This window comes from Anneissia japonica, unplaced genomic scaffold (genome assembly GCF_011630105.1).
Source record: "Anneissia japonica isolate Jap-2015-1 unplaced genomic scaffold, ASM1163010v1 scaffold1792_len1028045_cov167, whole genome shotgun sequence".
Classification (NCBI taxonomy): Eukaryota; Metazoa; Echinodermata; class Crinoidea; order Comatulida; family Comatulidae; genus Anneissia; species Anneissia japonica.
In genome coordinates, this window is record NW_022742319.1 from 93882 (window position 1) to 119313 (window position 25432).

At 35.3% G+C, this 25432-nt stretch overlaps 2 protein-coding genes across 2 annotated transcripts; one reads left to right on the forward strand and one right to left on the reverse strand.

The window, feature by feature from the left end:
• Nucleotides 1-197: 197 nt before the first annotated feature.
• On the forward strand, nucleotides 198-4790 carry LOC117119086 (ribonuclease P protein subunit p38-like). The gene is made up of 5 exons (XM_033263895.1): nucleotides 198-400; nucleotides 1032-1082; nucleotides 2520-2627; nucleotides 3080-3299; nucleotides 4052-4790. The coding sequence occupies exons 1-5, from the start codon at nucleotides 333-335 to the stop codon at nucleotides 4487-4489; spliced, it is 885 nt and encodes a 294-aa protein (XP_033119786.1). The 5' UTR covers nucleotides 198-332; the 3' UTR covers nucleotides 4490-4790.
• Nucleotides 4791-5129: 339 nt separating this feature from the next.
• LOC117119087 (peroxisome biogenesis factor 1-like) lies at nucleotides 5130-24975 on the reverse strand. The gene is made up of 20 exons (XM_033263896.1): nucleotides 24821-24975; nucleotides 22736-22854; nucleotides 22036-22188; nucleotides 21578-21661; nucleotides 20800-20914; nucleotides 18794-19980; nucleotides 18491-18623; nucleotides 17234-17447; nucleotides 15957-16189; nucleotides 15261-15431; nucleotides 13784-13938; nucleotides 13217-13424; nucleotides 12270-12457; nucleotides 11910-12044; nucleotides 11387-11511; nucleotides 11078-11264; nucleotides 9134-9686; nucleotides 8611-8807; nucleotides 7455-7588; nucleotides 5130-6424 (listed from the first exon to the last, which is right to left on the reverse strand). Exons 2-20 carry the CDS (start codon nucleotides 22832-22834, stop codon nucleotides 6343-6345), a joined length of 4353 nt encoding a protein of 1450 aa, XP_033119787.1. The 5' UTR covers nucleotides 22835-22854; nucleotides 24821-24975; the 3' UTR covers nucleotides 5130-6342.
• Nucleotides 24976-25432: the final 457 nt, after the last annotated feature.

Sequence of the window (25432 nt, forward strand, 5' to 3'; positions counted from 1 at the left end):
TAATAATATTAATAATAATAATAATAATAACAAATCAATAACAATAATAATAATAATAATAGACCTAATAATAATAAAATACTATAACTGAAAAGAATTGTTAATATCTGATAATGTTCCAGTAATATACCTAAGTTTGATGTTTAACAAACGGTATACTGCATGCTTTATATAGCCACCTTGTTCTATTAAATTATTATTCGCGGCCGCACCTCGGCGCTCTATACACCACAGCCGAAAAATGCGTGAAAATTAAAAATACCAAAACGACTCAGGGCCGAAACGACCTGGGCCGAATAGACCCCCAGGCTGAAACGACTCTACACCTGCTGATGATGGTAGACGACAACAACATCGTGTCCCTAAAAAGTACTCTATGTACACCCTACCCCGTAGAATGGTAATTCAACAAAGCTGACCTAGGGCCGAGCTGGGAAAGCCCAGGCCTAGCTAGGTCAAACTACATACAACAGCAGGCCAACCATGGAGGAAACCTATCATCTACAGCTAGGCCTTTAGGACAGGCATAATCTAAATGGGCTGAGCCTGGACCTTAACTTAAGCCTAAGCTAGGCCCTAGATCTATCATAGGCTTACTTTGGGGAACTCTTCTTGTTAGTGCTTGATTAGCAAGCGTCTAGCGTTTTATCACTTTATTCATAAGTTGTCCATTCGGCATTAATTCTGATTCATTTTCCTGTAGGCCTATGCCTAGGCCCTATAATATAGCCTACAGGCTAAACTCGGCCTAGGCCTACAGTATTTTCTGAGGTCTTGTCGCATCTTGTGCTATTTATTAGTATCCTGAGATTGAGAGAAATCTAGCACAATGCTGTTCCGCTATAAAATGTGCAAAAAATGTGAATATCAGTTGCTTTCAATCTGATTTGGTTTCTCAACAGGAGGCCGTCCTGATTTCCGGGAGACTCCCGCAAGTTCCGGAGACTAGGGATTGCAGACAATTATAAATATAAGCCATCATTACGTATATTATATATATATATATTTTTTTTTTCCTGAAAACCCTATAGGCCTTTGCTGGAAAAGGGAGGAACACAAGATATACTGAATGCCATTCAAAGGTAAATGTATAGTCTAGAAATGCACATTGTTCAATCAAAAGTTTTTATTTTTTATTCTGTGTTTTTTAAGATATATTGCCCCCTAAAATTTATAAAAAAGAATTAACTTACTAATTTTGCAGGAACATACAAAATTAACTTGAGCATAGAATTATTGAATTTAAAAATGTGATTTTGATACAGGGTAATTATATAAATAATAAAACCACTTATTAATTCATAACCAGTTTTCTTTATAAATGTTTGGAATTAGTTCGTAATTTTATTTATTTGCGTCAATGATTTGGAACAATGATTTTTGCAATTTTTGAGATGAAAAGCTTGTTTTTTTCCCTGTCAAAATCTCCAAATTACGAATGTTATTTAATTTTGGACAAAGAACAAGGAAACAAACCAAAACATATCTCATAGCAATAATAATTAAGCAAAACCCTTTTTTATACCTTATTCAAATAAAAATAAAATTTATTTTTGAGCAATTAGCACACCCAAAACCACAAAAAATAATGGAATTTTCAGAAAAAGTTTTTATTTTTATGACATCTGCCACTGCCTTGAGATCTCCAAAAATAAGATATGTATATTTTGATCCTAATTATATAAATTTAAAACATTCAACTAGCCTGTTGCTACCCTGTAACATTTGTATTTTCATTTTCTCCGTTTTTGACAAAACTTATTTCCTAAATAAGAAAACAAAATTTTTATTTTTTTCTGCCCTCCTCTGACGATCTTTAAAACAATAACTTCGCCAAATAAGGTATAAAATAGTCTTACGTTATTTACACTGTATGTATAACCTCCGTCTAATATTTCACGACATGGTCGTAACCTCTGTAACTCTAATAACCTGCAGGTTCCAAAATGTAGAACAAATAGATTTTGTAACTCTGCTATACCGTATATGACACGTTTGCTTGGTTCCAGTTAGTTCCGTTTTGTAAAAATATTTATATTTTATTATCTTGCCTGATACTCATGGCAACCTTGGACCTTCTTATTGGCCCATGTGGTAATTCTTGTGTTTGGCTGGCTCAAAGTTCCCCCCACCCCAAAAAAAAAAAAGAAAAAAGAATTTGGCTGTCTACGTAAATTGTGTTTGTAATCTTTTATTCAATTTTAATTCATGTGTTTTTTACATGCATTTTTTAACTCTTCCTTTTTTTTTTCATTTTAATTTGGTTTTATGTCTGGTGCTGTGCTTCTTATCCCTGGTTTTTTTTTCTTTGTGTTGTGAATTTCTTAAATTTTGGTGTTTTTTAACTGTATAGCTATTTTTGTAATACATTCATATACAGCCTTTGGCTGTCTGTAATTTTTTTTATCTGAATCTGAATGAAGACCTTGAATATAGTATTTGTTGAATCATCTCGGTATCTGAAAAAATACTAAATGCCATACATTAACATCTAATCCAATTGATATGTTTTACTTCAGAACATTTGAACCATTAAAAGATAAACTTGCAAGAATGAAATCAAGGGGTCGGAAGAATCGTGAGCATGCAACAAAAATTCAAGAAGGTAGTCAAAATATAAACCCAAGGTAAAATATTAACAAAATTGGAAATTATAGTGTGTATATTTTACAAATAATGACGGAAATGCAATAAAATATGTTCATATGTGAGAATTGGAATTTTATCTATCACTTAATTAGAATAATCTTTCCAGTTGTATGTATGAAAAACATTCATTTATTATTTGTTTTAAACAACACCTGACTATATCTGCGATATATTCCAAAAATAATTTAGAGAAAACTGCTTAAAAAACCTCACCAAAATTTGATTTACTTTTTAAGGTGATGATAAAATCCAATACCATTATTTTCACTATTTATTAAATTTTAAAATTAAATATATTTGTGGCGCTAGTGTATGAATCAAAGAGAATGACAAAGTTGAAAAATGCAGAAATATCCTGTCCAGAAAGTTTAAAGGTCATGTTTCAGCAGCCATCTCTGATGCTAAAAGTAATTATGAATTGTTTGCTTAGATCTCAGATTTTGATTGGTATTAACGAAGTTACAAGAGGTCTTGAAAGAGGATTGCTTCGTTGTGTTGTTGTGTGTCGTTCAACAAAACCGAGTCACATGACCAATCACCTGTTGACGCTGAGTGCCACGAGAGAGACACCGGCTTTATGTCTGTTCAGACTCAGTGAAATTATTTCACCATTGCTGAATCTGAACACTGTCATGGCCATTGGATTTAAGGTCAGCTTTGCAGCCGTGGCATCAACATTTCTCCACCAAATGGGCCACACCTACCTCAGCCCCACCTTTGCTGGGGCTGAGGTGAATATACTTGGCTTTCACCTCTCATCATCACTGAAATGGCACATTCAAACTAGCTGTCTCGGACTTAGAAAGTGATTTTACTAAAAATTTTCCCCGACAGATTTTACCATGACAGCTGGTCCAGGTATCACCTAACCAATGGTTGGGCCTGCACCCAGCTGGGCCACCAACTAGTGCGGTCTCCAGCACTGTCTCTATGTAGTAAATTTTGAATATTTCTTAACTCATATTACAAACAATTTCTTAAGTCTGTAATTGTACATATATATTTAAATAATCAATTTGTAATAACAATTTTCATGTATATAGATTTATAATTATTTATTAATGTGTATTGATTGAAGTGATTTGATTGGCCTAAAGTTTGGTGTTTATTTTGTGTGTGATTTGATGTTTATTTTTTCCTATTGTAAACTCAAAAGTATTTCAAACTTTGTTGCATTTTGAGTATTTTATACCAAATAAATAAAAAATAAATAAATAAATAAATAATTGTAACTAAAGTTATCTGTGCACATTTTTGTACTGTTTGCAGTCTTTGAAATGTACAGTATTGTTGCTTGTGCACAGATAAAATAAAATGTGTGTTATTTTTTATTTTATTCTTATAGGCACATGGCCAAGGATTACCATTAGCATTATTTGCTTGTTTGTATTTTTCCTTTCAGAAAACAAGTGGTGAAATCTCAGTATTTGAGGAACTTGTTGAGCTGATTGTACAGAAAACACCCAAAGTAAATTTACCCTGGCTTCAAGAAGGCAAAATTAGTCTAGAAAAACTCAAAATAGATCATCCAAGGGATATACTTACTACCAGAACAGTAGTTCAAGGAACAGCCTCTAAAAAGGGAGAAACTGGAGATGAAGGGACATCATCCAAGACACAGAAAAATCAGGAAGTGGATCATATTGAACCACTGCCCTTAGGGGTTAAGAGGTCAAGTGAGGAGAGTTTTAGTGAACAGCAAAAGAAGCACATGAAAAATTCTGTCTCGCCCATAAAAATAGAGTACCAGTTAGCCAAGATAGAAAAAGTTAAAATCATTCCTAAGAAATTTAAGTCAAAAAAGAAGAAAAAGAGAAAAAAGAAAGCAAAAGCTATGTGAGTCCATGGAGAAACATTACACTGCACTACGGTATTATTTATTATAGCCTTGAGCATTTATACTGCTCTATCCTAGTCACAATTTTTGAGTTTTGCAATTTATTTTTTTGCCTGTTTTCCATTGGTTCTAACTTGTGTTCTTTTTCATGTATTTAGCATCCATTCAAACATGGTTCAACATAGTAAAAAACAAGGACATACAAAAAATAGAGAGAAATTGCCAATCCATAAAATCAACGAATGTTAATTTATTTCCAGTGTTTTTGTTGTTAGTAGTAAATTGTTTGTTACCACCAAAAACAAATTTTTGAGTATTTTGGAGTATATGTGTGAATATGCTAATTGCTCATATGCGTAATTAATATTTCACTAACCAGGAACTTTGTGCTAGTTACCAGGGTAACTAAAATTTGGCACAATGCAAGATAGCAATAAAGCGATGGAATCTTGTTTTTGGTATGTGTATGAATATGCTAACTGTACATTTGCATAATTATTAAATAATTAATTAAATAATAAATTGTAATACAGTATTTCTTGCTATTGTTTGTTACCACGATAACTAAAGCTTGGTAAGTTTGATTGGTTTCAAACTCCTACTTATCAATTTTCAGAAAAAAACTTATATCATGGGGAGGCTATGCAGGTAAAGAAGCATTTTTAATTTTGTAAATATTTGAAATAAACAACTTTGTTTACAAAGGATAAAATGTTTCATTGTATTTTTATTAACTGTATTTCTTCAGCATATCACATTTTACCAACAATTTTCTTTTCTACAATACTGTATTTAGTCATTGAACTCAAGGGCAGTTTCTCAGTAAACATCACTCATCATTTATGAAAATAATTTAAAAATTTGTGTATATGATTGCACAGTCACACTGTTCCTCAAAGAATAATGTTTTAATACCCTTAAAAAGAACCATGGTACTTTTAGTTGTTGATAATCATTAAGATACATTAAATTATATCTTTTTAATAATTTAACACTACACAAAGTCTGAAGCTCGTAGCATGCTTGGACCAGACACATAACATGGACCACTTCACAGCCTATCAATCTTAAGGGCAACTCGAAGAGTGTCGTGCACAGTACAGCCCGATCTGTACGATTTACACGCAGACACGATTGGTCTGTGTCGGGGACAGTCGTGTCAGAGAATGGATCAAAGTGCTATAAGTAACAAGCAAGTCTTAAGGGCTTTCTTAAAACCATTAATAACATTACTTGCATACATAAAATATATTTGTTCATTACTCTTGCAATCCTATCAAATATATGCATCCATTTTGCCAACTATAATAATTTTTACACAAATATTTAAGACATTGACATTTTGAAAATATCACTTTTCAGAGTGGATTTCAAATACTGTACTACGAGTGTAACTATGGTTTACTAGTTAATACTGTACATTATTCCAAATTATAAAGTTCAGTCAGGATTTTTCTCAACGAAAAATGACAACATAGATTTAATGAATTATTAAAGTCATAGATAAAAGTCGAATGGCCGAGCTGTTAAGGCAGGGAAGCTGCAAACTACAGTCATAATATCAGCACTGGTACAAACGGTAAATGCTTGTCTATGGTTCTGGTGGTCGACCAAGTCTTCTAGGATAAGGATTATAAACCAGTGTACACAATTGGCTCATGTGCACTTTAAAGAACTCTGTACTGTACATCTTTTGAGATGAGTAGGGGGTACTCCGGTGCATTACAGGTCCATACAGCCTCTGTTATCCTGCAGTTATGGGTCTTGAAGTCCTTTGCAGGATGTATCATCGCAAACAACATAAACAATATACGAGGACGGAACTGCTAAAAACTTAATCTTGACATTGCTGGTCATTAGGCAAGTGTGGCACGTTTACCAGTGATGCCTTCTTGTCCTGTGAAGTTGCCACCCCTGGAGTTCACAAATGACTCATAACTACAAAAGGAAAAAAATGTTTATGTTGTTAATAACTAGGTATACTGACAACTAGAAGGAAAGTCAAACAAACAATATTAATATCAAAGCTTGCAATGTGCAAAATTAATGTTTTAAACTTGAAAGGAGATTTTTATACACTTTACTGGTATTTTCATGCTCCTTGGGAGTGAATAAAATAATTATGCCCCCCCAAAAATCAACAAAAACATAGATTTGAAAATGTTGGGGTTTCAGGGCTTGTGTTTTTTGGACTTTTATCAACATAAAAAAAAAAATATTATATATTTGTATTGTCCCCGAAAATGACAAAAAAAAATCATAATAAAATAATTTTGTAATTAATTTGCTCATTTTGCAGTACAGTACAAGTGATTAACTTGGGTATAGGAATTATTGAATTTTAAAAATATGTACCCTGATTTTAAATCTGGATATAGGCATAATTATATTATAAAAAAAATAAAACATTTCCATTGACTAGAAGTGTTTCTATCGTTTTTCACTCCAAAATTATGGGATAAACATTTTTACGTACAATAGTTTCTATATTCAGATTGATATTTTTTATGTTGCTTCAAAATGAAAAAGTTGATTTCCAAAATGATATATATATATATATATATATTTTTTTTTTTGTATTTTGCATGGGACAATACATCTGATATTATTGTTATTTATATTTTAATGACATCATAACCCCAACAGGCGATACCTACCATCGCTATTACAATTTTTGTGAATATACCAACAAGTGGATTAATCAACTAAAATTCTGGTCCTTAACACTTTGAGCTCTAAAGACGGAAATATCCATCTTTAATGTTTTTTTTTTTTGTGTGTGTATAATCAAATAGAGGGCACTATTACGGATCTTGTGTAAAAGATTTGAGCTCAATTGAATGTCTAGACCGCTACTTGCTATCAATTTTTATATGTTACAATAGTCAAAGAATAAAACAAATAGTATCATTTTGAAGTCAGTGTTTTTTTTTTGTTTTTTTTATTATTAGCATATAAAAATTCTTACATTTGTTGATATCGTTGCCTCTCTTTTGCCGACACTGAGGGCTTCATGGAGTTGACAGCTTTCACAAGATTTGATTGACTGATTTTGACCACATGACTTTCAGGTGCATCATTATTTTCTTCTTTGTTTCCTCCCTGTAGTATAAACATATGTACAGGGACTTTTCAGGGGCAATAGGTAGTCCACACACACCTCAGCCCAATCATGGTTGTGGCTGAGGTGAACACATTTTAAGAATAGGCTCCTCTAGACTTTCAGAAATGGCACTCTCATTCCTTAGACACCCCTCCACTCACAGGCGTTGCAAAGGTCTAATCAAGGATCTATAGTCTATTCTATACTGAGAGTCGCCAAGTAAATTATGATTATGGCACCTCTAAATGCCTGGAAACACGCCCTCATTCAGACTTAAAATTTGAATATTTATCTCAATTTTTTTTTAAATTTAACAAATGAAGGGGGGGTTCTGGCCATCTGGGCACCCCACTCGCACTGAATTAATACGACATATGTCCCTGATGATGACATAATTAATGTCGAAATATTGAATCCCGGCACGATGGCATGCATTTCGATACTTGGAGTATGTATTATACTATCTTGTATGTCCTACAGTCGATGACCGTGACACATTATGCTGTTATGTATCAACAAAGCCCTTTTGAATCTGGTTGATATAGAGCAAAGACCCTAGGGGGGCATTGAAGGGGTCTGTAAGCGTTAGTGGCCCTGCGGAGCGCCGCACAAGAGCGCATAGGCTTTACGCCACTGAGCATGGATAGCTGTTCTAGCTGGGTACTACATTCTGTAATAATGACTAAAAAAACTCGTCTTAGGTCTCCGTCTTTTGCCCTTTTTGACATTCTGATTTATGAAATCGTTGGAAAAAATCGGCACCAAGGATATTGCGTTGTGTTCATCGTCAATCAATTGAAAGTTCATAATTAGCGAGTGGTAAAATAATCGAGCTCTCCTTTCGCCCACTACTGGCTCTACCAGTGAACTCATGGGTACACTTCCTTTTTTCCCCTCTATTTTCCCTTTAACTCTTCTAAATTTTTTTCTCCCTTTTTATTTTTGTATGTAAAAGGCCCCTCCCCCTCAATAACATTTGAAAATTTGATTATTACTTAGTATAAACAAAAGTGTGATTTACCAGATAACCAGACATTTTCTCTAGGTGGTTTTTCCTTATTAATGCAACCTGGTTAGCGATTCTCTCCTGCGTTTCTGCACAGATGTCCACGATGCCGTCTCGCAATGTTGGCATGTATATGAGCCTCTGCTCCTGTTTTCTCTCTGGATACAGCCCTTGCAAGTCAAACAGGTCTTCGTCTATATTCTCCAACATATCTAAATCCAGATTATAAAAACAAATATTTCTTATTTATATACTGTATTCTTTATTCTTTATTTCAATTCTTTATTGAGATATAAAAAACTGCAGCATAATGGTGAATTAAAATGATATTTACAACAATTTTTGAACAATGACAAATATTGAGAGTATTAACATGAAAAATATTTAAATTCAAATTTTTAAAAGCCTTAAACATTCAGGATTTACATTAAAGGTACTTTAAAAACATCAAAAGATTTGCTTACAATGAAAATCAAAATTATATCAGAGGCAAAAAACATTGAGCATTCACACTAAATTATTAAAAATATTAACTAACCTTCAACCTCAACAAGCGGAGGTGACCTTTCAAGCCTAAGAGCTGCGATATCCCTTAAACTTGGTGTATGCTTTCCTGGTGGTGTGCCTTTACCACTGTTACCATAGTTACTGTACTCTTCCTCACTCTGGCTCAGACGGATAAAACTAGCAGAATCTGAATCAGACCCAGAGCTTTCCACCACAGGGTTCAAAGCGACATCCGGATCACTCGGCACCGAAGCTTTTCTAACTTGCGATTTACTTATAGCAGCGCGATTTTGGAGAGTGATTCCATCATCGAACGACGCACTGTCTAGGAATGTTAGTTTCCATTCGTCAGCCTCCATACTGCGACACGACTTCATGTGAAGCGGTGAGAGACGTTCGCTGCTTAATTGTTTGGTTGAGGGCGCTATTTGGGAGTGGATTGCATCTAGCTGAGCATTATACAGCAAAGCTTTTAAGTCGGCACCAGTGAAGAACTTGCAATGTTCGATAATATTGTCAAAGTTGATGTCATCGTCGAGGGTCATGTTCATAGACAACGCATGTAGAATATCACGCTGATCAGTCTGCAATGAAAGGAAAAAAAATTTATGTTAGCATAGTTTGGTATTACATAAATAAATAGATAAACAAATATGTGTGTGTTTGTTTAGTTGTTTATTTATTTATTTATTTTTTTATAGAGCCATAATTTATATAGCGCCTTTCACAATCCGCAGATTTGAAAATCAATTATACAAGGCGCTGGCATCATTATTTTCCTGGTCACTTAATATTGAATTGGCAGATCCGCACATTCTGCAACTTTCTCTACTCCCTGGAGATTATCCCTGGTCATTGCCGCTTGAATGCGCACAACCCATACATTCAATGCCATACCATCCTACCAGGTACCCATTTATAATCCTGGGTGGAGAGAGGCAAACGTTAGTAAAGTGCCTTGCCCAAGGACACAAGCAATGCGATGAGCATCGGTCTTAAACTTCTGACCTCAAAATCAGAAGTCCAACACCTTACACATAGCACCACACGCTCCTATATTTAGGTTGACGGACATGAGGAAAAAATAAAAATTGTATTACAGTATTACAATCAATTTTTTTGATCTTTATTACACATCCTACTATGTAAAATTAACAAAGAAAATATACATTCCATAGGTATAGAAAAAGTTTGCTCTAAATGTTAAAAAGGCAAAAAAAGTTTAAAAAAACCCCCAAAAAACGCAGCATTTAGTAAAATTTTGTCGGTGAATTAAAATTAAAGGGTGACATAAACCATTTGTTGATTTTTTAAAATTTCAATTGTAATATTTATAATATTGGGTAAAGCACTGTCCTGACTATGTGAGGTCCCACTACAAAATGAGTCTCATGGTTAGAAATTCAAAAATTGAGTTTATTTATTATTATTTATTGAGGTAGATCACATTATAAGCTTTCATTTGGTCTTTGAATGGCTTCCCTACTATAAGTAAATCCAGAGATGTGAGCATTTAAAGTTTAGGAGTATAAGAACCATGTTATGAGAAAATCAGCCTCAAACCTGTACAAATAATATGACTAGAATTACAGAATATGTGCATAGAACACTGTTTTGGCAAGAAAATTCACTTACAAAGTATACAATCATAAAATATAAGTACCAAGTTTTTCAAAAAACATTAAAATCAAAATTTTGTTAAAATGTTGACTTTGGCCTGTTTTGGTGAATATTTCACCAACCATGCGTCTCATTTCGCGGTGAGACCTCACATATTTGATGTGAAAATAAATGTGATATGGCCATATTTGGGTGACATCATTATACAAAAAAACTAAATTAAATCCTACAAAGCACAGATTAACATTGGTTGATCAAAATGTAACATAAGTAACCACAGAATTGCTCCTGTATTTTTTACAAAGTTTCATAACGATTTCGAAAATCCTTAAATTATCTAGCTAAGCTAGTATACCTTATTTGGAATTGGACAATTAAGACATTTATCAAGTCGGCCTGGACGTAGCAGGGCAGGATCAATGAGATCAGGTCTGCTGGTTGCTCCGATTACATACACTCCGTCTAAACCTTCAACACCATCTAGCTGAGTCAACAGCTGATTGACAACTCTATCCGTTACACCAGTGCTATCATGACCACGCCTATCGAACAATAAAATTGTATAGCATTGAGAAATATGAACATTCTTCAATTTAACAGGATGAATGCTTAGACACAAAAAAAACAACATTTTGCTAGAAAAAAAAACATAATCACAATATACCTGGGTGCTAGGGCATCAAACTCATCAAAAAAGAGAATACAAGGTTTTGCACTTTGAGCACGTCTAAACAGGTCACGAATAGACTGCTCACTCGCCCCAATATACTTGCTTAACAACTCTGGGCCCTGGAAAACAATTTTTAAAAAGGTTGAGGTAAAGCAACTTGATAAATTAACTGAAAATAATATCACAATTGCTTACTATGAGAGAGGTTTTATACTCCAATCCAATCAGGTCATTTATAAAGCGCCTTTCTTTGCAGAAACGCTACATAGGCACCTCACAACACACAGGCAGTCATTTTTTTGAGAAAATATTATCTGTGCTAATTAACACTAAATAATATTGTTAATTTAATTTCACTTATATACAGTATGTTGACAGCAAATGGCCTTGGTTATTGTAAGCTGGAGCTCAAAATGAAAACCTGTTTTAACTATAACACTTTTGAAATACACAATGTACTGTTTTATTCATTCTTTTAGTGCCAATTATAGTTGCCTTATGTATTCTTTCAATTTACCTTTATACTGATGAAGTTCAAGCCACATTCTTTTGCAACAGCTCCCCCTAGCAATGTCTTTCCTGTTCCTGGAGGGCCATACAGCAATAAACCAGACCTCAGTCTTAATGGGCAGTTTTTAAAAAGCTGTGGGTACTGCATTAACACAAAAGAGAGAGAAAAATACAATTTTATTTTGCATAAACAGCAAATACTATTTTCTGTCCTGATATTAAATATCACCTTCATTCTTTCCTTTTTTTTCTTCGTCACTCTGTTTTTACATAAATTTATGCAATTTATAATAACTGATAGTACAAATGGTTTTCAAATCTTGGGATCATAAAAAAAAACATGTTCTATTGTACCAAGTATATATACCTTTGCTGGCCAAAGTAAAGTTTCTATCAAAGTCTTTTTGACTTCTGTTAGTCCTCCAACATTTTTCCACCCCAACTCCCCTGCATTGTGTAATGGAACATCCCGTAGTGTTGCTGGAGTGTAGTTTTTTATTGCACATTCAAAATCTTCTTCAATCAGGATTATACCATTGTTTTCATTGGATGAATCTACACCAAAAAAACAAATAGTGCTATAAAATGTCCATTATACCATATATGTTGAGTCTGCAATTAGTGGCATATCCAGAGGGAATCGAAAAACATAAACAAAAAACTGTTCCTCTAAATGTCAAATACATCTCTCACACTCTCTTTTAAATTTAAACTACACTACAATTAACCAAAAAAAATCAAGGTAAATGGTGAAAGTAACAGCACCCTCCCATCTCTAAATGTCTTTCATAACATTACAGTAACAATCAAACTACTGAATGCTCTTTTCCCTATTTCACAGTGTTTTTATTTTATGCTCCCTGAAAAGAATTTTTGGTGCCATCTATAATTCAGCATGACTACAAGCGGTAATGCAGGGGCACTGCTAACTACACTCTTAACAATAGCGCTGGTTGAATCTGCTTCTTATCCAGGGATCTATTGGCAGAACAATGTTCAATGTCTTCTCTGGCTTGTGTGCAATTTAAGGAACCCAAGGTACCTTTCAGAAGTGTAGGGGGTTACCCCATTGCTACTACAGGCACCTATTTAAGTCAGCTAGATAGTCGTAAACTATGCCCATGTGCAATTCAGCACAATGATGCTTCAAGTTATCGGTTATTCTCCTACAGCTACCTTTTAAATTATTCACATCCTACCAGGTCTCCCAACAATTCATACTTTTGGATGGGGAGAGACAAACATTTAAAGAATCATGACATAGCAATGTGACCAGCATCCAGCTCCCAACTCTACATATTTATAACGGCATACCTTGGTTTGCCTTGTTCGGCCAACTTCCATTAACCATTTCTCGACTACAGGCTGCATGTATCGCCCTCTCCAGCACTGTCATCAAGTCTCTTGCTACGAATCCCTCGGTCTTCATTGCTAAGACAGAAAGGTCAAGTTCATCAAGGCTTTGGAGGTCAATCTCCATTTTGGATTGAATCATTGATGACAGCATTTCTTCCCGCTTTGTCTGTAAATGAAAAAAAAAATTAAAGAGGGGAAAACCAATCAAATTAAACTAATACACATCTAAATTTATACACCTAATGATGGTGATAATAATGAGAGCAATAACAGTAATTTGAAATTGGATGTAATATTTTTTGAAAATGATAATCATGTTTTAAAATGTGTTTGTATAGAGCTGAATCAAATCAAGTCAAATAATAACATTTTTACAGTTTACATTAATATGTTATACAGAGATTTGGAAAAAGGAAACAGAGGACAAAACAAACTGTTACTTAGAAAAAATAATTGTCTAATTTCAATTGCAACACCATGAATTTTAGAAATTAACAAATACAAATTTAAGGGGAGACAACTCACCGTGTCCATTGGCTGAATGTCTATCCAGTGCTGGAAGAAGTGTGTGCCTCTAGATGACGTTAGGCCTTGGTGAAGTGAAGTCTTGGTGAGACAGGTTGCCAGAACACAAACTCTAGTGCCTTGCCTGATTTCAGCTGACATCAAATCTTTCAACACTTAATAGTATAAGAACAGATATACAACGTAATGATTTTGTGTCTATTCTACTCCTGGTAAATACAAGTGTATTATAATTCTACTGTAAAGCTGGGCAAATAGTAGGCCTACAAATCTTTGTTGGCTAGTTTACAGCATCTGCTGATTTTTTGAAGTAGTCTAGTGACTTTTAGGAGTCCACTGAATCTTGATTAGGAATTTAAAGGTTTTTTAACGTTTTCATCAAGTTTCTATCTTTGAAAGACAAAGGGAAAAACAGAAGATAAGGTGGAGAAATTAAAACTTTGATACTTAAATATCCAAAAATATATTTTGGGTAATAAGTTTAAGTTTTAATGAATAACAACTTTACTTAATATTTAAAGCCTCATATACAGATTTGAAATATATGAAATTGAGGGCTCTATGTACGTGATAAGCTTCACTTGATCAATTTCCAAGCTATTGTGGAATTTTGTAGATCATCAAAAACTCAAATTGGTGCCTAGTAGATCTGAACACCAGTGTGTTAATAGACACATTTGGCGAGGCTTGTTTACAGCCAGTCTCGTGATATATAGTGGATATTACTATGGAGAATTTAAAGTGCGATCAGTGTTAAAGTATAGGAAAGTGCATGTTATGGTTGCCAAAACAACCGCCGACAATTAACGTGGGAAATAACTGGCGAGGAAAGGCACTACGATTGTTCAACATAGTGTCTGTACTTATTCTAATGCTCAATGTGCTTTGTATGCTTTGGAATTTATGTCATCCTTCGTAAACTTTAGCTGGCCTAGAAATTGTAGCTTGTCAGAATCGCGGATCGAAGACTCTTGTGAATACCTAAACAGGCCGTAGATATGCAGAGGACTAGGCCTAGCATTTCTCGAAAAATCTGTATATTTGCGACCAGTATCTTTTGGAGCACTAGCAAACCATTATGGCAAAACCCTCAATTTTAAACTTCCAATCAATTTGGTAAAGTTACTGGCATTCCAACCAACATTATTCAACATTAAATATATGTGTTTTACAGCAGAAACACTCCGAAGAAGCCACACATGTTCCTATTATCGCGCGTCACTCACGCTGCCTGTTTACAACTGGTACCCACTATATATCACATGACCAACCTAGCAGAATGTGTCAATTAGTTGTTGCAATTTTATGAAATTCTCCCCCAAGGAGCATATTATGTCTTTTCTTAAGGTTTAATCCAACGGCCGGAGAAATGTGAAATGCAGAGAGGAACTGATATGATACGCTTTATACTATTATAGTTCTATCCGGTGATTGGTGAATCCACATAATGTTGAGTGTGTGTGTTGTTGTTACTAACCTTCAGCTAGTCTCATGCTGTACAGTGCATCAGGACCTATCTCTTGCTCTGGCCCTAGAGGGGCCCCTGTCAGCTGATCAAGATCATCCAGTAGAATCAAAGATGGTTGCCTCCAAGCAGCTTCATTGAAAGCTTCCTCTAATCTCCGACGGACACTCTCAACCCGTTTGCCTTTAAGAGAGTGTAAATCAACAAATACAGTATTGAATAGGAGTGACACAACTAACTGATGCCGGACTTCAAATCTCAGGGTTCTAGGTTCGAGTCCTATCGGTTGTTATTCTGGATCACAACTACAAACAACTCCACTTCTAAGGTGTCATAGTTCACAGAGCCTCACATGCTACATTGTATAAATGGCTAGAGTAGTTTTGAGGTACTAAGGCACATAAAGAGGTTTAAATATTTACTGAGAAAGAAGTTTCACTGAAATAGTTAAAAATCATGTCATATCACCACATTCTTGCTCCCTGCTATGTCCCACATATAATAAACCACAGGATATAGAAATCGCCAATCCACTATTCGGACAATTTCTTCAGTTTTCTTTTCTTACTTGACATAATGTAGGCTGCCTATAGCATAGGATTTGCGCACAAATCTTGATGACTGATTGACATAATATATACCACAAACATTATTGTAGACATGAATGAGAAAAGGATATTATAATTCAATCATTTACAAACAAATTACCTTTCAAAGGCTTGCATTCCAACACGTTAACATAGACAAGCTGAGGCCAGGACATAACTTCCCGACACAGGGCCATAGCTAGTGTAGTCTTCCCACTGCCTTTTGGCCCTGTTATTATCAAACCACCCTGAAGAAGACCAGGTAGACCAGAGCATACCTGCCGGGACAGGGGCCTGATAGCTAGTGAGGTCTTGATGTGGTTCAGACCAGATTGGCCCAACTCTGATACACCACTGGAAGAAAAGATGTCAAAAGATAGATCACCTTGATGTAAATGATTTATTTTGAAATCATTGAACATTGAGAAGGTGGAATTTCTTACCATTTATGAACACCATCTGACTGAAGCTTTATAACAAGACTTGTTCTAGAGATGGTCTTTGTTACACTAAGCCATCATGTAGTTATTTTATGGTTACTTGATAATATATGTGGCAAAGACAAGCCAAACTAGTCACTCGTCGCAAAAATTGTTAGTTATTAAAACATGGTTAAACAGTAAAATGAGAGTTATAAAATGGTAAATGAATCATTTAAATCCGACATTTCATTGAGAAGTTACAGGAGTTTAAACATACAGCTTAGAAATCAGCCTTCAAAGTTTATCATTTTTCGGGCACTTCTGAGGCAGAAATCAACACCAAATCGTTAAAAATTTTAGTTTTAATATTGAAAATGAGGAGAAAAGCAGCATAGCATGATATATAAAGGTTAGTTTAGTGTAATAAAATAGATTTCAAAAATGTTGACATTTCAGCATGTTTGGCATTATCTCTGAAACAGGACTTGCGAGAAGTGACTGGTAATTGGCTTGTCTTCACATATATATATTTATGTTGAGTATGTTGATGGGCATAACTTTGAATTCGTAAAATAACATTATAGATATTGGCCGTTTTTCAAAATGTTGAGGCTCTTCTGAATAGATTATAATGTTGCACTAAATAAATACATTAACACATGTGCATACTATAGTATGACACCAATGTTACAGTGTTATTATCACACTTGATAGCAGAGGTGGGCATAAAAAAAAGGGTCGGAGCGCCAAGTGAATTCTATATTCTGATTCAACACTGAGGGGTGCACTCAAAATTGTAAGGGGTTTTCTAGTTAAATATGGTTGGCAGGCCACACACATAGGGTTAATTTATTTTCACAGGCAATAAAAATCAATAAAACCACTGCTTGGCCCCACTTTTGCCCACCTGTGCTTTATAGTATTCTTATAATGAATAAACTTTATGATTTGTGGTAGTTCATACACATGTACCAACCCAAGATCTCTTAGTCTGAATCCAGCCACTACAGGGTCAATCTGACTTGTAGTCCTGGGAGGAAGACTAGCCATAGTATCACAGAGGGCGACTTCACAGACTGCACACTTGACTTTCTTTGCAATGAAAGGATGTAGAAGGAAGTAAGTTTGTTGTTTGGCTTCCGAGTTATTCTGCTCTGCATTTATTGTGAGGACGAATTCTTCTTGATCACCTGATGAGAAAAACCAAAAATATTCGTGAGTAATTGGGTGCAGCGCTATTACTGCGGCAGGCCCTTATGATATGGTCTAGGAGTTGGAATATTATACTGTGCAAAATTACAATAATAATAGTAATTATTCTTTGTCATAATTAGAAACTTGGAATGGGTCCACCTGATTTAACTACAAACATATAAACATGTTCCTAAAGGCCAACTCAGACAGCGTCGTAAAATGCAAGCCGACGCGATTCATTGTTGGGTACAGTCTTACGGCGTCATGAGAAATATTAAACATGTTTAATATTCTACATCACGACTGCCCCCGACGCAAACCATTGCGTCTGCGTTTAACTCACACAGACCTGACGCGAAAACAAATCGCGTTGACCTGCGTCGTACGACGCTGTCTGAGTTGGCCTTTACCCGCCCCACTAACAATGTGAAGATTATTTAAGGAGTCTCGCAACCAGACTAAGGCAAGACATTTTTTATGACTTGTTTAGCGAACCTGCTACTTTTGTTCAATTAGCGCACCCGCCGCCACGAAAAGTGGAAATTTCAGAAAAAAAAAAAGAAGTTTTTCTTTATTTTTATTATGCCCTCTGCTGCCTTGAAATCTCTAAATATAAAATATGTATTATTATTTCTTCCTAATTATATAAATTTGAAGCATTTTAACCATCCTATTTTACATTCATCAATACAATTTTATATTTATTTTCTCCTGAATGTTTTTGGCAAAATTATTTGCTCCTCCTCCGATGATCTTTAAAAAAACAGGTACGCAAAACAAGGAAAGAAAAAAAGTCTTGCCTAAAAAAAAAAAAAAATGACTAGCCGGGTTTTGAACCGGGGCCTATGGTATAGAAAGCAGGACATCACCTCTAAGCCAGACACATAGCTCATAGTTGTGATTGACTTTGTTGACTTCTTGTTATTGTCACTTTGGAGTTATATTATTCTATTATTTATTACCATATACATTTGTGTCATATATTGTCATCCCATCAATTATACTCTGTCATATTTATTATAAAGTAATTGTATCTTACCATCACAACCTGGAACGGGAAACTTCAAGAGTGAGCTACCCCCACAAATTGGTATCGGCCAAATCATACAGCTAACACAAGACAACCACTGGTGGAAAGCGCCCTCAATTACAGCAGGTGTTAACTCACTTTGCTAATATATATAAAAAAAACAATCATCGATAGTAATTGTTTATGGAAAAAAAAATTTATATATCAATTTGTATTATCAATTTGTATATTTTCAATAGAATGCTCTGATCTGGAATTAAAAAGGGTCTACTTGCGATCAGATAGAAAATTCAATTTCAGAGAATTTCATACCACACGGTATAATGGATACAGAGTCATAGCTTGCATAACGCTTGGTGATTCAGTGATTGGTCGAATCAGGACCTTTGCTGTAACTGCAAGCCTCAGCTGCCGCCGAAGAAGGTCGGAGATCTGGAGCGTCCAGGGACTAGCATCATCAAGCACCATGTATGGCGAAACTTCGCCAGACGACCTCTGCCTTATTTGAATATCTTGGCTGTTAATAACCACCCTCACAGCAGCATAGTCTGTGTTAATACCAGGTAATTTTGAAATTGGTTCCTCCTCGCCTTTGTTCACGCCTTCAACGTTTACATCATCAGTTGTTTTCAATGTTTTCTCACGGTTGGTTTTGCTAATCTTTGTTGAATTTGAATTCTGTCTTTGTCTCAACTCTTCTTGACGTTCTTTAGGGGATTTCAACTTGGTTATTATTGCATAAAAACTCACATATTCTTGGATAGGTAAGCTGTTCTGTCTGCTTGGGTCTATTGGCAGATCAATGAGGGCTCCCTCAGCACTTGACGACAGGTACACAGTCGTCGGTTGCATCAAATGCGAATAAGAGTTCTCAGTAACTTCTGTTTCATTACCTTCCATTCTTTTACTATTTGACACGGACTTTTCATAGGATTCTACTAATGGATGAACCCGTGCAACTATATTACAATCTTTGAGTAGCTCTGTTGCTATGGCTTTTTGCCTCTCTTTGTCTAGTGAGAGCTTCCCTTGTTCTATAGCGCTCTCTCCAGAGTCTTCAGTAAAAACAAACGATTTTATGTAAGTCCACAGACGATAAGCCCAGGGAAGAGAACTGTCCTGTTCCTGATCAGTTATTGGGTCTTCTTCATTCATGTCAACATTCTCTGATGCTTCACTAACTTGGCCTCTGTAATGAGGAAAGTTCCTTGTAGATTTGTAATCACTAACATAGCCAGATGTCATACTTTCATCTATGGAGGCTAGGCTAGATGGACTCTCAGTGTTAGCTAGAGGCCAACTCCCTTCTCCCACAGTTTTTGGTATGTTAAAATCAGTAGAGAAGCTTAGACCGGAACTAGCTGTAACCCTGTCAGTTGATGATGCTATAGGAGTATGCGGGCTTGTAGAGTGGGAACTTGTCGATCTAGCTTTTGGGATGATAGCCAGCTCTGTGTAGGGTTCCAGACGAATGCATTTCTCATCTGGCTCAATGCTACCTGAAGTTAAGAGAAATATATAATGAATAAACATACATAAATATAATGTTACAAGAGGCTTTTTGATTAACAATAAAAAAATATCGACAAAATACCAGGAAACAGCAACCTCAGAGAATATTAAAAGACTGTCCTAATGGGTACTGCACATACTACTCGTAGAAAAAAAAATTATCTTTAAAATCATAATGAGTGTGTAAAATATTTAACTTCTATAACCCTCTCATTCTTGGACTCTAGAGAAGACCCGGTGTTAGGTTAGTAACCTTTACAGCAAAATAATATTACTGAATAATAATAATAAATAATTAATAATATATAACAATAACAATAAAACTGCAATAATACATACTTTTCAATTTCAATTTTATGACTTGTCCTTCGGGTTCTTTGTTCAGTGTGTGATTTTTGTTAAAATGTGTTGTTTATTTGTCGTTTGGCTTGGCAGTGATTTATATACTTTAAATTATCTTGTTAACTCAATTTCATTTACATTTTCTTTAGATATTTTGTAATCTTAATTCAGCTATGTGCTGCCTATGATATATCTAATAGAGATACCATAATATCAATTTTTGTTTGTCAACAAAATAATATTCCCATTTACAATAAACCTTTTGGCTAAACCCCAATCCTGTGACATTGTTGTTACAGTCCCACAACATGATGGTGTTAAACCATGCAAACATGTGCGTTTATGTGTCACAACGTTTGCTTGTTAGAAATGCACATGTTAAGTTTGATAGGCACTCCAGACAGACTATTATATTTAAAATTCAAATGTGACAAGAAAGCCAATAAAAGCTGAATAAAACTTACTTATTTTAATAAATATACATATCTTCTTGCCGATCCAAACTGGCAAAACTTGGTTTGGCCAAATAACACGAACTTGACTGAGAAGATTGGTTTCAACATAACTTGCATTTAGTTCCTAGAATACCAACAACAAAAATGTAATGTAATTTATAAAAAAAAAACATTTTTTTTACTTCTTTTAGAAAATTGCCATGTTCCAATATTTCCTAGAACACCATACACACACAAAAAAATAGAAAAAATGAGAAAAGAAAATAACAGAGAAAGAGGGGTGCACAGTACTCCAAGACTAATTTTGGACTAAAGCATTTCCAAATAAAAATCTCAAGCACCACCGCCCTCACTCTTTGTCGTTGCTTCGCGCATTGCACAACCCCTACCAAGATTTTTCAATGGATCTGCCTCTGCCACAGGGTGATGCATTTAGTAAAGCTAAATATTTTGGCACACATACTGCTCTATTACAACCAAACCTCTATACAGAAATTTGTTGCAGTTGTTGTAGTTGTTTAGAAAAATAAAGAAATGTTTTTGCTGACCTTCAGCAAAATGACGAGCTGTGAGTTATGGGTTTTTCTACCACTACGTTTACCGAAAACTGTGATACTTTCATATTCAATAGAGACATTTAAGAATAATTTGAAAACCTATAACTTATAACATTAACATTGCTGCTTTATGTTGCTGATACTGTAAAGTAGAATGAGCATTCGTTGCTTATGATGAGTGATGCTCGTGCAAATTGCCACAATTAATATTATTATTATTGTTCACTCACCAGTATTTCCCAATCATCAAATGACGCAGGCTCAACTGCTGCTTGGCTACACGGCAACACAGGCTGCACTGACTGCACAAGAACCTAAAAAAACATTATCAAGTACAATAAACAATTCAAAAACTACCAAACTGATCTAAGTAAACGACATTTGGACAATTCCTACTAAGGGCAACACCCATAAAAAGCAACCATCCCAATTTTGCTTTGGCAAACATCAAGCGGACGGACAAAGTTAATAATTAGAAAGTATGTGAACCACACCTACAGATGTGATAGAAGGAAGAATTAAAGGGAAAAGGCCAAGTGGAAGAAGAAGAATGATGATGGTAGATGACATTGAGGAAGGAAGGAGTTACCACCAGATAAAGAGGGATGCAGATAACCGGGTGTACTGGAGACTGTCACATGGGACCTTCACTTGGCAGAACACTATTAACAATGATGAACCAACACACCTCCTGTCCATGCAAAAGTCCAAGCTTGTTGCCATATAAGCCATTCAACTGGATCACCTCTGTATCTCTGGAATCACTGTGCCTTGTAATATCTCCTGCCCAGCTTACATAAGCCTTATTGCTATCACCCCATTCCAGTTGGAATGTAGGAAACTACACAAATAAAATTTTAAAGTAGAAAATAAAAGCACTGTTTACCAATGGCACAGAATATAAACAGTTTTAAAATTTAATATTCTTATGATTTCTAGTCTATATCAAATAATCAGATTTCCATTGTGAACAATCGTTATCTGTGCAAATAATAATTTTTTGTTTATTTAACTAATTACTTTTCTTATATAATATAATATAGCATAATATTTATTTGAACACACATGTTTAAATCGGTGGCACACAATAAAGATTGGTGCATTCACAAGATAACATCATACATAGCAGGCGCGGATCCAGAGTTGTCTGAAAAGTGGGGGGGGAGCCGAAAGTGGAGCCGATCGAGACAACACTAGGTTAGCGGGTTCACAACATTTTGTTTTCTCGATGCCTGAAAATAACCTCTGAGGCATTTTGGATGATTTTTTTCTAAATCTGCCCATACTTAGAAAACCCAAAACTAAAAAATTGAATAAAATTGAGAACACAGATAAAATTACAACTTATTACTAGCACTGAAGAATTAAATAAGAAAGCTACAGTTTACCTGAACTTGTGATAAATCTTTAGCCCATGATGCTGGGAGGCTGATGAAGCAGTTCTTCATTGGAGAGAACTCCACCACTGCTATCATAGCCCCAGTCATGACTATGCTAGGTCTTCATCCTTTGGATAAAACAAACAACAACTAACTAATTGATAGATTTACAAATGAGATTATCTTTTTCCAATAGGCAGTGGCAGACAAAAAGTTGGGAGGGGCATACTGGCTCAGGGCCCCACTAAATTTTCAAAACTATTAAAACAAAATGGAGAAATAAGGAAAATAATATGCAAATTTAAGTCTAAGACTGCCATTTCCAGCAATTTAGAAGTGCAATAACCATGAAATTCCTTATCTCAATCCCAACACATGGCTGGGCTGAGGTGGTAAAATCTCTCCATCTGTGAAAGTTTCTCCCTAGGCCGCCTCCCTCTATTTTGCATTCCTGGGTCCACCACTGGTAGGTAAAGTGTATCTAATCATTTTTTTATGCAGTAATTTGCTACTACATCAAAAATATCAATGAAACTAAACCAAGAAAGAATGTAACAAAATATGAAACTGCTTTTTTTTTTTTTTTTTTTAAGAACTTTGGATGGGCTTCTTTTCGAGATGATGGGCTTCTTTTGAAGTAAATTTATTGCTTCTGGTTAAATGTACAAGTTGGGTTAAACTTTCAGGACTTGAAATTTGCGTCGGCCTAAGCCACGGTGCCCAAGCTCACCACGGCACTGATTTGCTAAGGCCCTTTTGTTGGCAAGTTTCCAAATCTCCCAAACGTGTAGTGTTTATAGTCATGTTAAATTACATTAACTTGACCAAAGCAAACATGTTTTTGTACAAACAAAGAAGTTTCTGGTCTATAAAAAAAACCCATTATTCAACAACATACGATCGAGTCGACGGCAAAGCAACATGGGGAATTCCTGAATTGGTTGAATGAATTTTTGTAAACAGTTTACAACAGGGTTTGACGTTCGATAATTATAATTTCTCCGTTCTTATTAAACAAATAAAATTTGGTACAGTAGTATGCACTTTAATCATTAAATAAATCATTGAATTATTTTGACAATGAGCTGGAAATAAGCCTATTTGTATTCTTTTCACTCACGTCATGACCACAACGTACAAGTGAGGCTGTTTATTCCACAAGCTCTTTGCATCCATTTTGTAGAAAAATGCACAGCATGGTATTTCATTGAAATTAATTGCCAATGTTGTTTTTGTTAGTATAAAACATTAAAAATATTTGTTTTGTCTTACTTTATTCGTAATGATTAAATACCTTAGAGAAAACAGACGCATATTCTTTACTTTTCATTCAAATGACGCAAGTAAAATGACAAGAACAAAAATATTTCCAGCTGATAATATCACTTTTATTTGAAAAGTTAACACAATGATTTAATAATATATTTAATGATTAAACTACATACTATAGTAGGAAACTAAATTAAGTTTATTAAAAACAAAATTATGCTTTTAATGAAATCTGTGCCGTTCGTTGTAGGCTTGGCCCTTGGGCCGACGCTAATTTCCATGAGTGAACAATGCAAGTTTATTAAAGTATGACTGCGCATGCGTTATTTATTTCACGTAGATATATAGTTTACTGATTTATTTACAGTCACGTAAATATATCCACTTCCAATGGCAATGTAAAGACACAAACTAGCCTAGCCTAGTCTAGCCTAGGATAGAAAGAGGCGCTACGGCTCCAGCGTAGGCCCATATTTTAGTACAGTAGTAGTAGCTCTAGCAAGGACATAGAATACTATACTACTACAGGTCTAGGCCTTGTGTACTCTTAGCGTAGGCCTAGCCCTACGCCTAGCCGCCAGGGCTAGCCCTTGCTAGCCTGGGGCTAGCCCTAGCTAGCCTAGCTAGGGCCTCCTCCTACTCCATGCGGTAGGCCTAGCAAGCCTAGCGTAGGGTAGGAGTTAACAACACGCCCTACCTAGACTGGCCGGCCTACTAGGCCTATCTAAGCCTAGCCAGTGCGACCAAAAGTAATAATTTATAAGCGCTATAAATTATTACAAATATAAACAAAATTATTATTATTAATAAAACAAAATATAATACCATTAATAGTTTTCTTGAAAAAACTGTATCGTATCTTTATTGAGAGACGGTGTCGATAGTTCTATGGAAACGTTGGCGGCAGCAAAGCAGTTGCAACTTGCATCATGCAGTGGCGGTGCACATCTAAGGATAATTATATAAAATATAACAACACCTGCAGTAGCGGTGCCCATCTAAGGATTAATGTATAAAATATAACAACACCTACAGTAGTGGTGCCCATAATGCAGGTGCGGTGCCCATCTTATAAGAATTAATATACTGTATAAAATATTATGCTTCATCGTCCCCCGCTGCTGATACACAGTACGGTACATCGTAGGCTAGCGCCCTCCCCCTACACCCCCACACGCTACAGTCAGACGTTTGCTAGGCAACAGAACGTGATTGCACCTTTCTTCCCAGGTGCATGTAAATTTTCATATTGTTAGCTAACCAGCTGAGTGTATTCCTTTGTGAAAATGAGAGGCTATCGCGGCGTACTCATTTTCACAAAGCAAAAGAGTATACTGCGTACGTGACCACTGTGCTTGGGTATACCCAAGATCATGGGTATTTTGACTTGGTCTTAGCTATAGGTTTTCCGTTCAAATCCTTGGGTATTTTATTTTT

Coding starts and splice junctions, on each gene's coding strand:
- LOC117119086 (XM_033263895.1), top strand. CDS start 333: ATGATGGTAGACGACAACAACATCGTGTCCCTAAAAAGTACTCTATGT. Junction 1,083..2,519: donor ATACTGAATGCCATTCAAAG/GTAAATGTATAG, acceptor GTTTTACTTCAG/AACATTTGAACCATTAAAAG. Junction 3,300..4,051: donor TCATGGCCATTGGATTTAAG/GTCAGCTTTGCA, acceptor TTTTCCTTTCAG/AAAACAAGTGGTGAAATCTC.
- LOC117119087 (XM_033263896.1), bottom strand. CDS start 22,834: ATGACTGGGGCTATGATAGCAGTGGTGGAGTTCTCTCCAATGAAGAAC. Junction 13,425..13,783: donor ACATTCAGCCAATGGACACG/GTGAGTTGTCTC, acceptor TTTCATTTACAG/ACAAAGCGGGAAGAAATGCT. Junction 8,808..9,133: donor TCCGCTTGTTGAGGTTGAAG/GTTAGTTAATAT, acceptor ATCTGGATTTAG/ATATGTTGGAGAATATAGAC.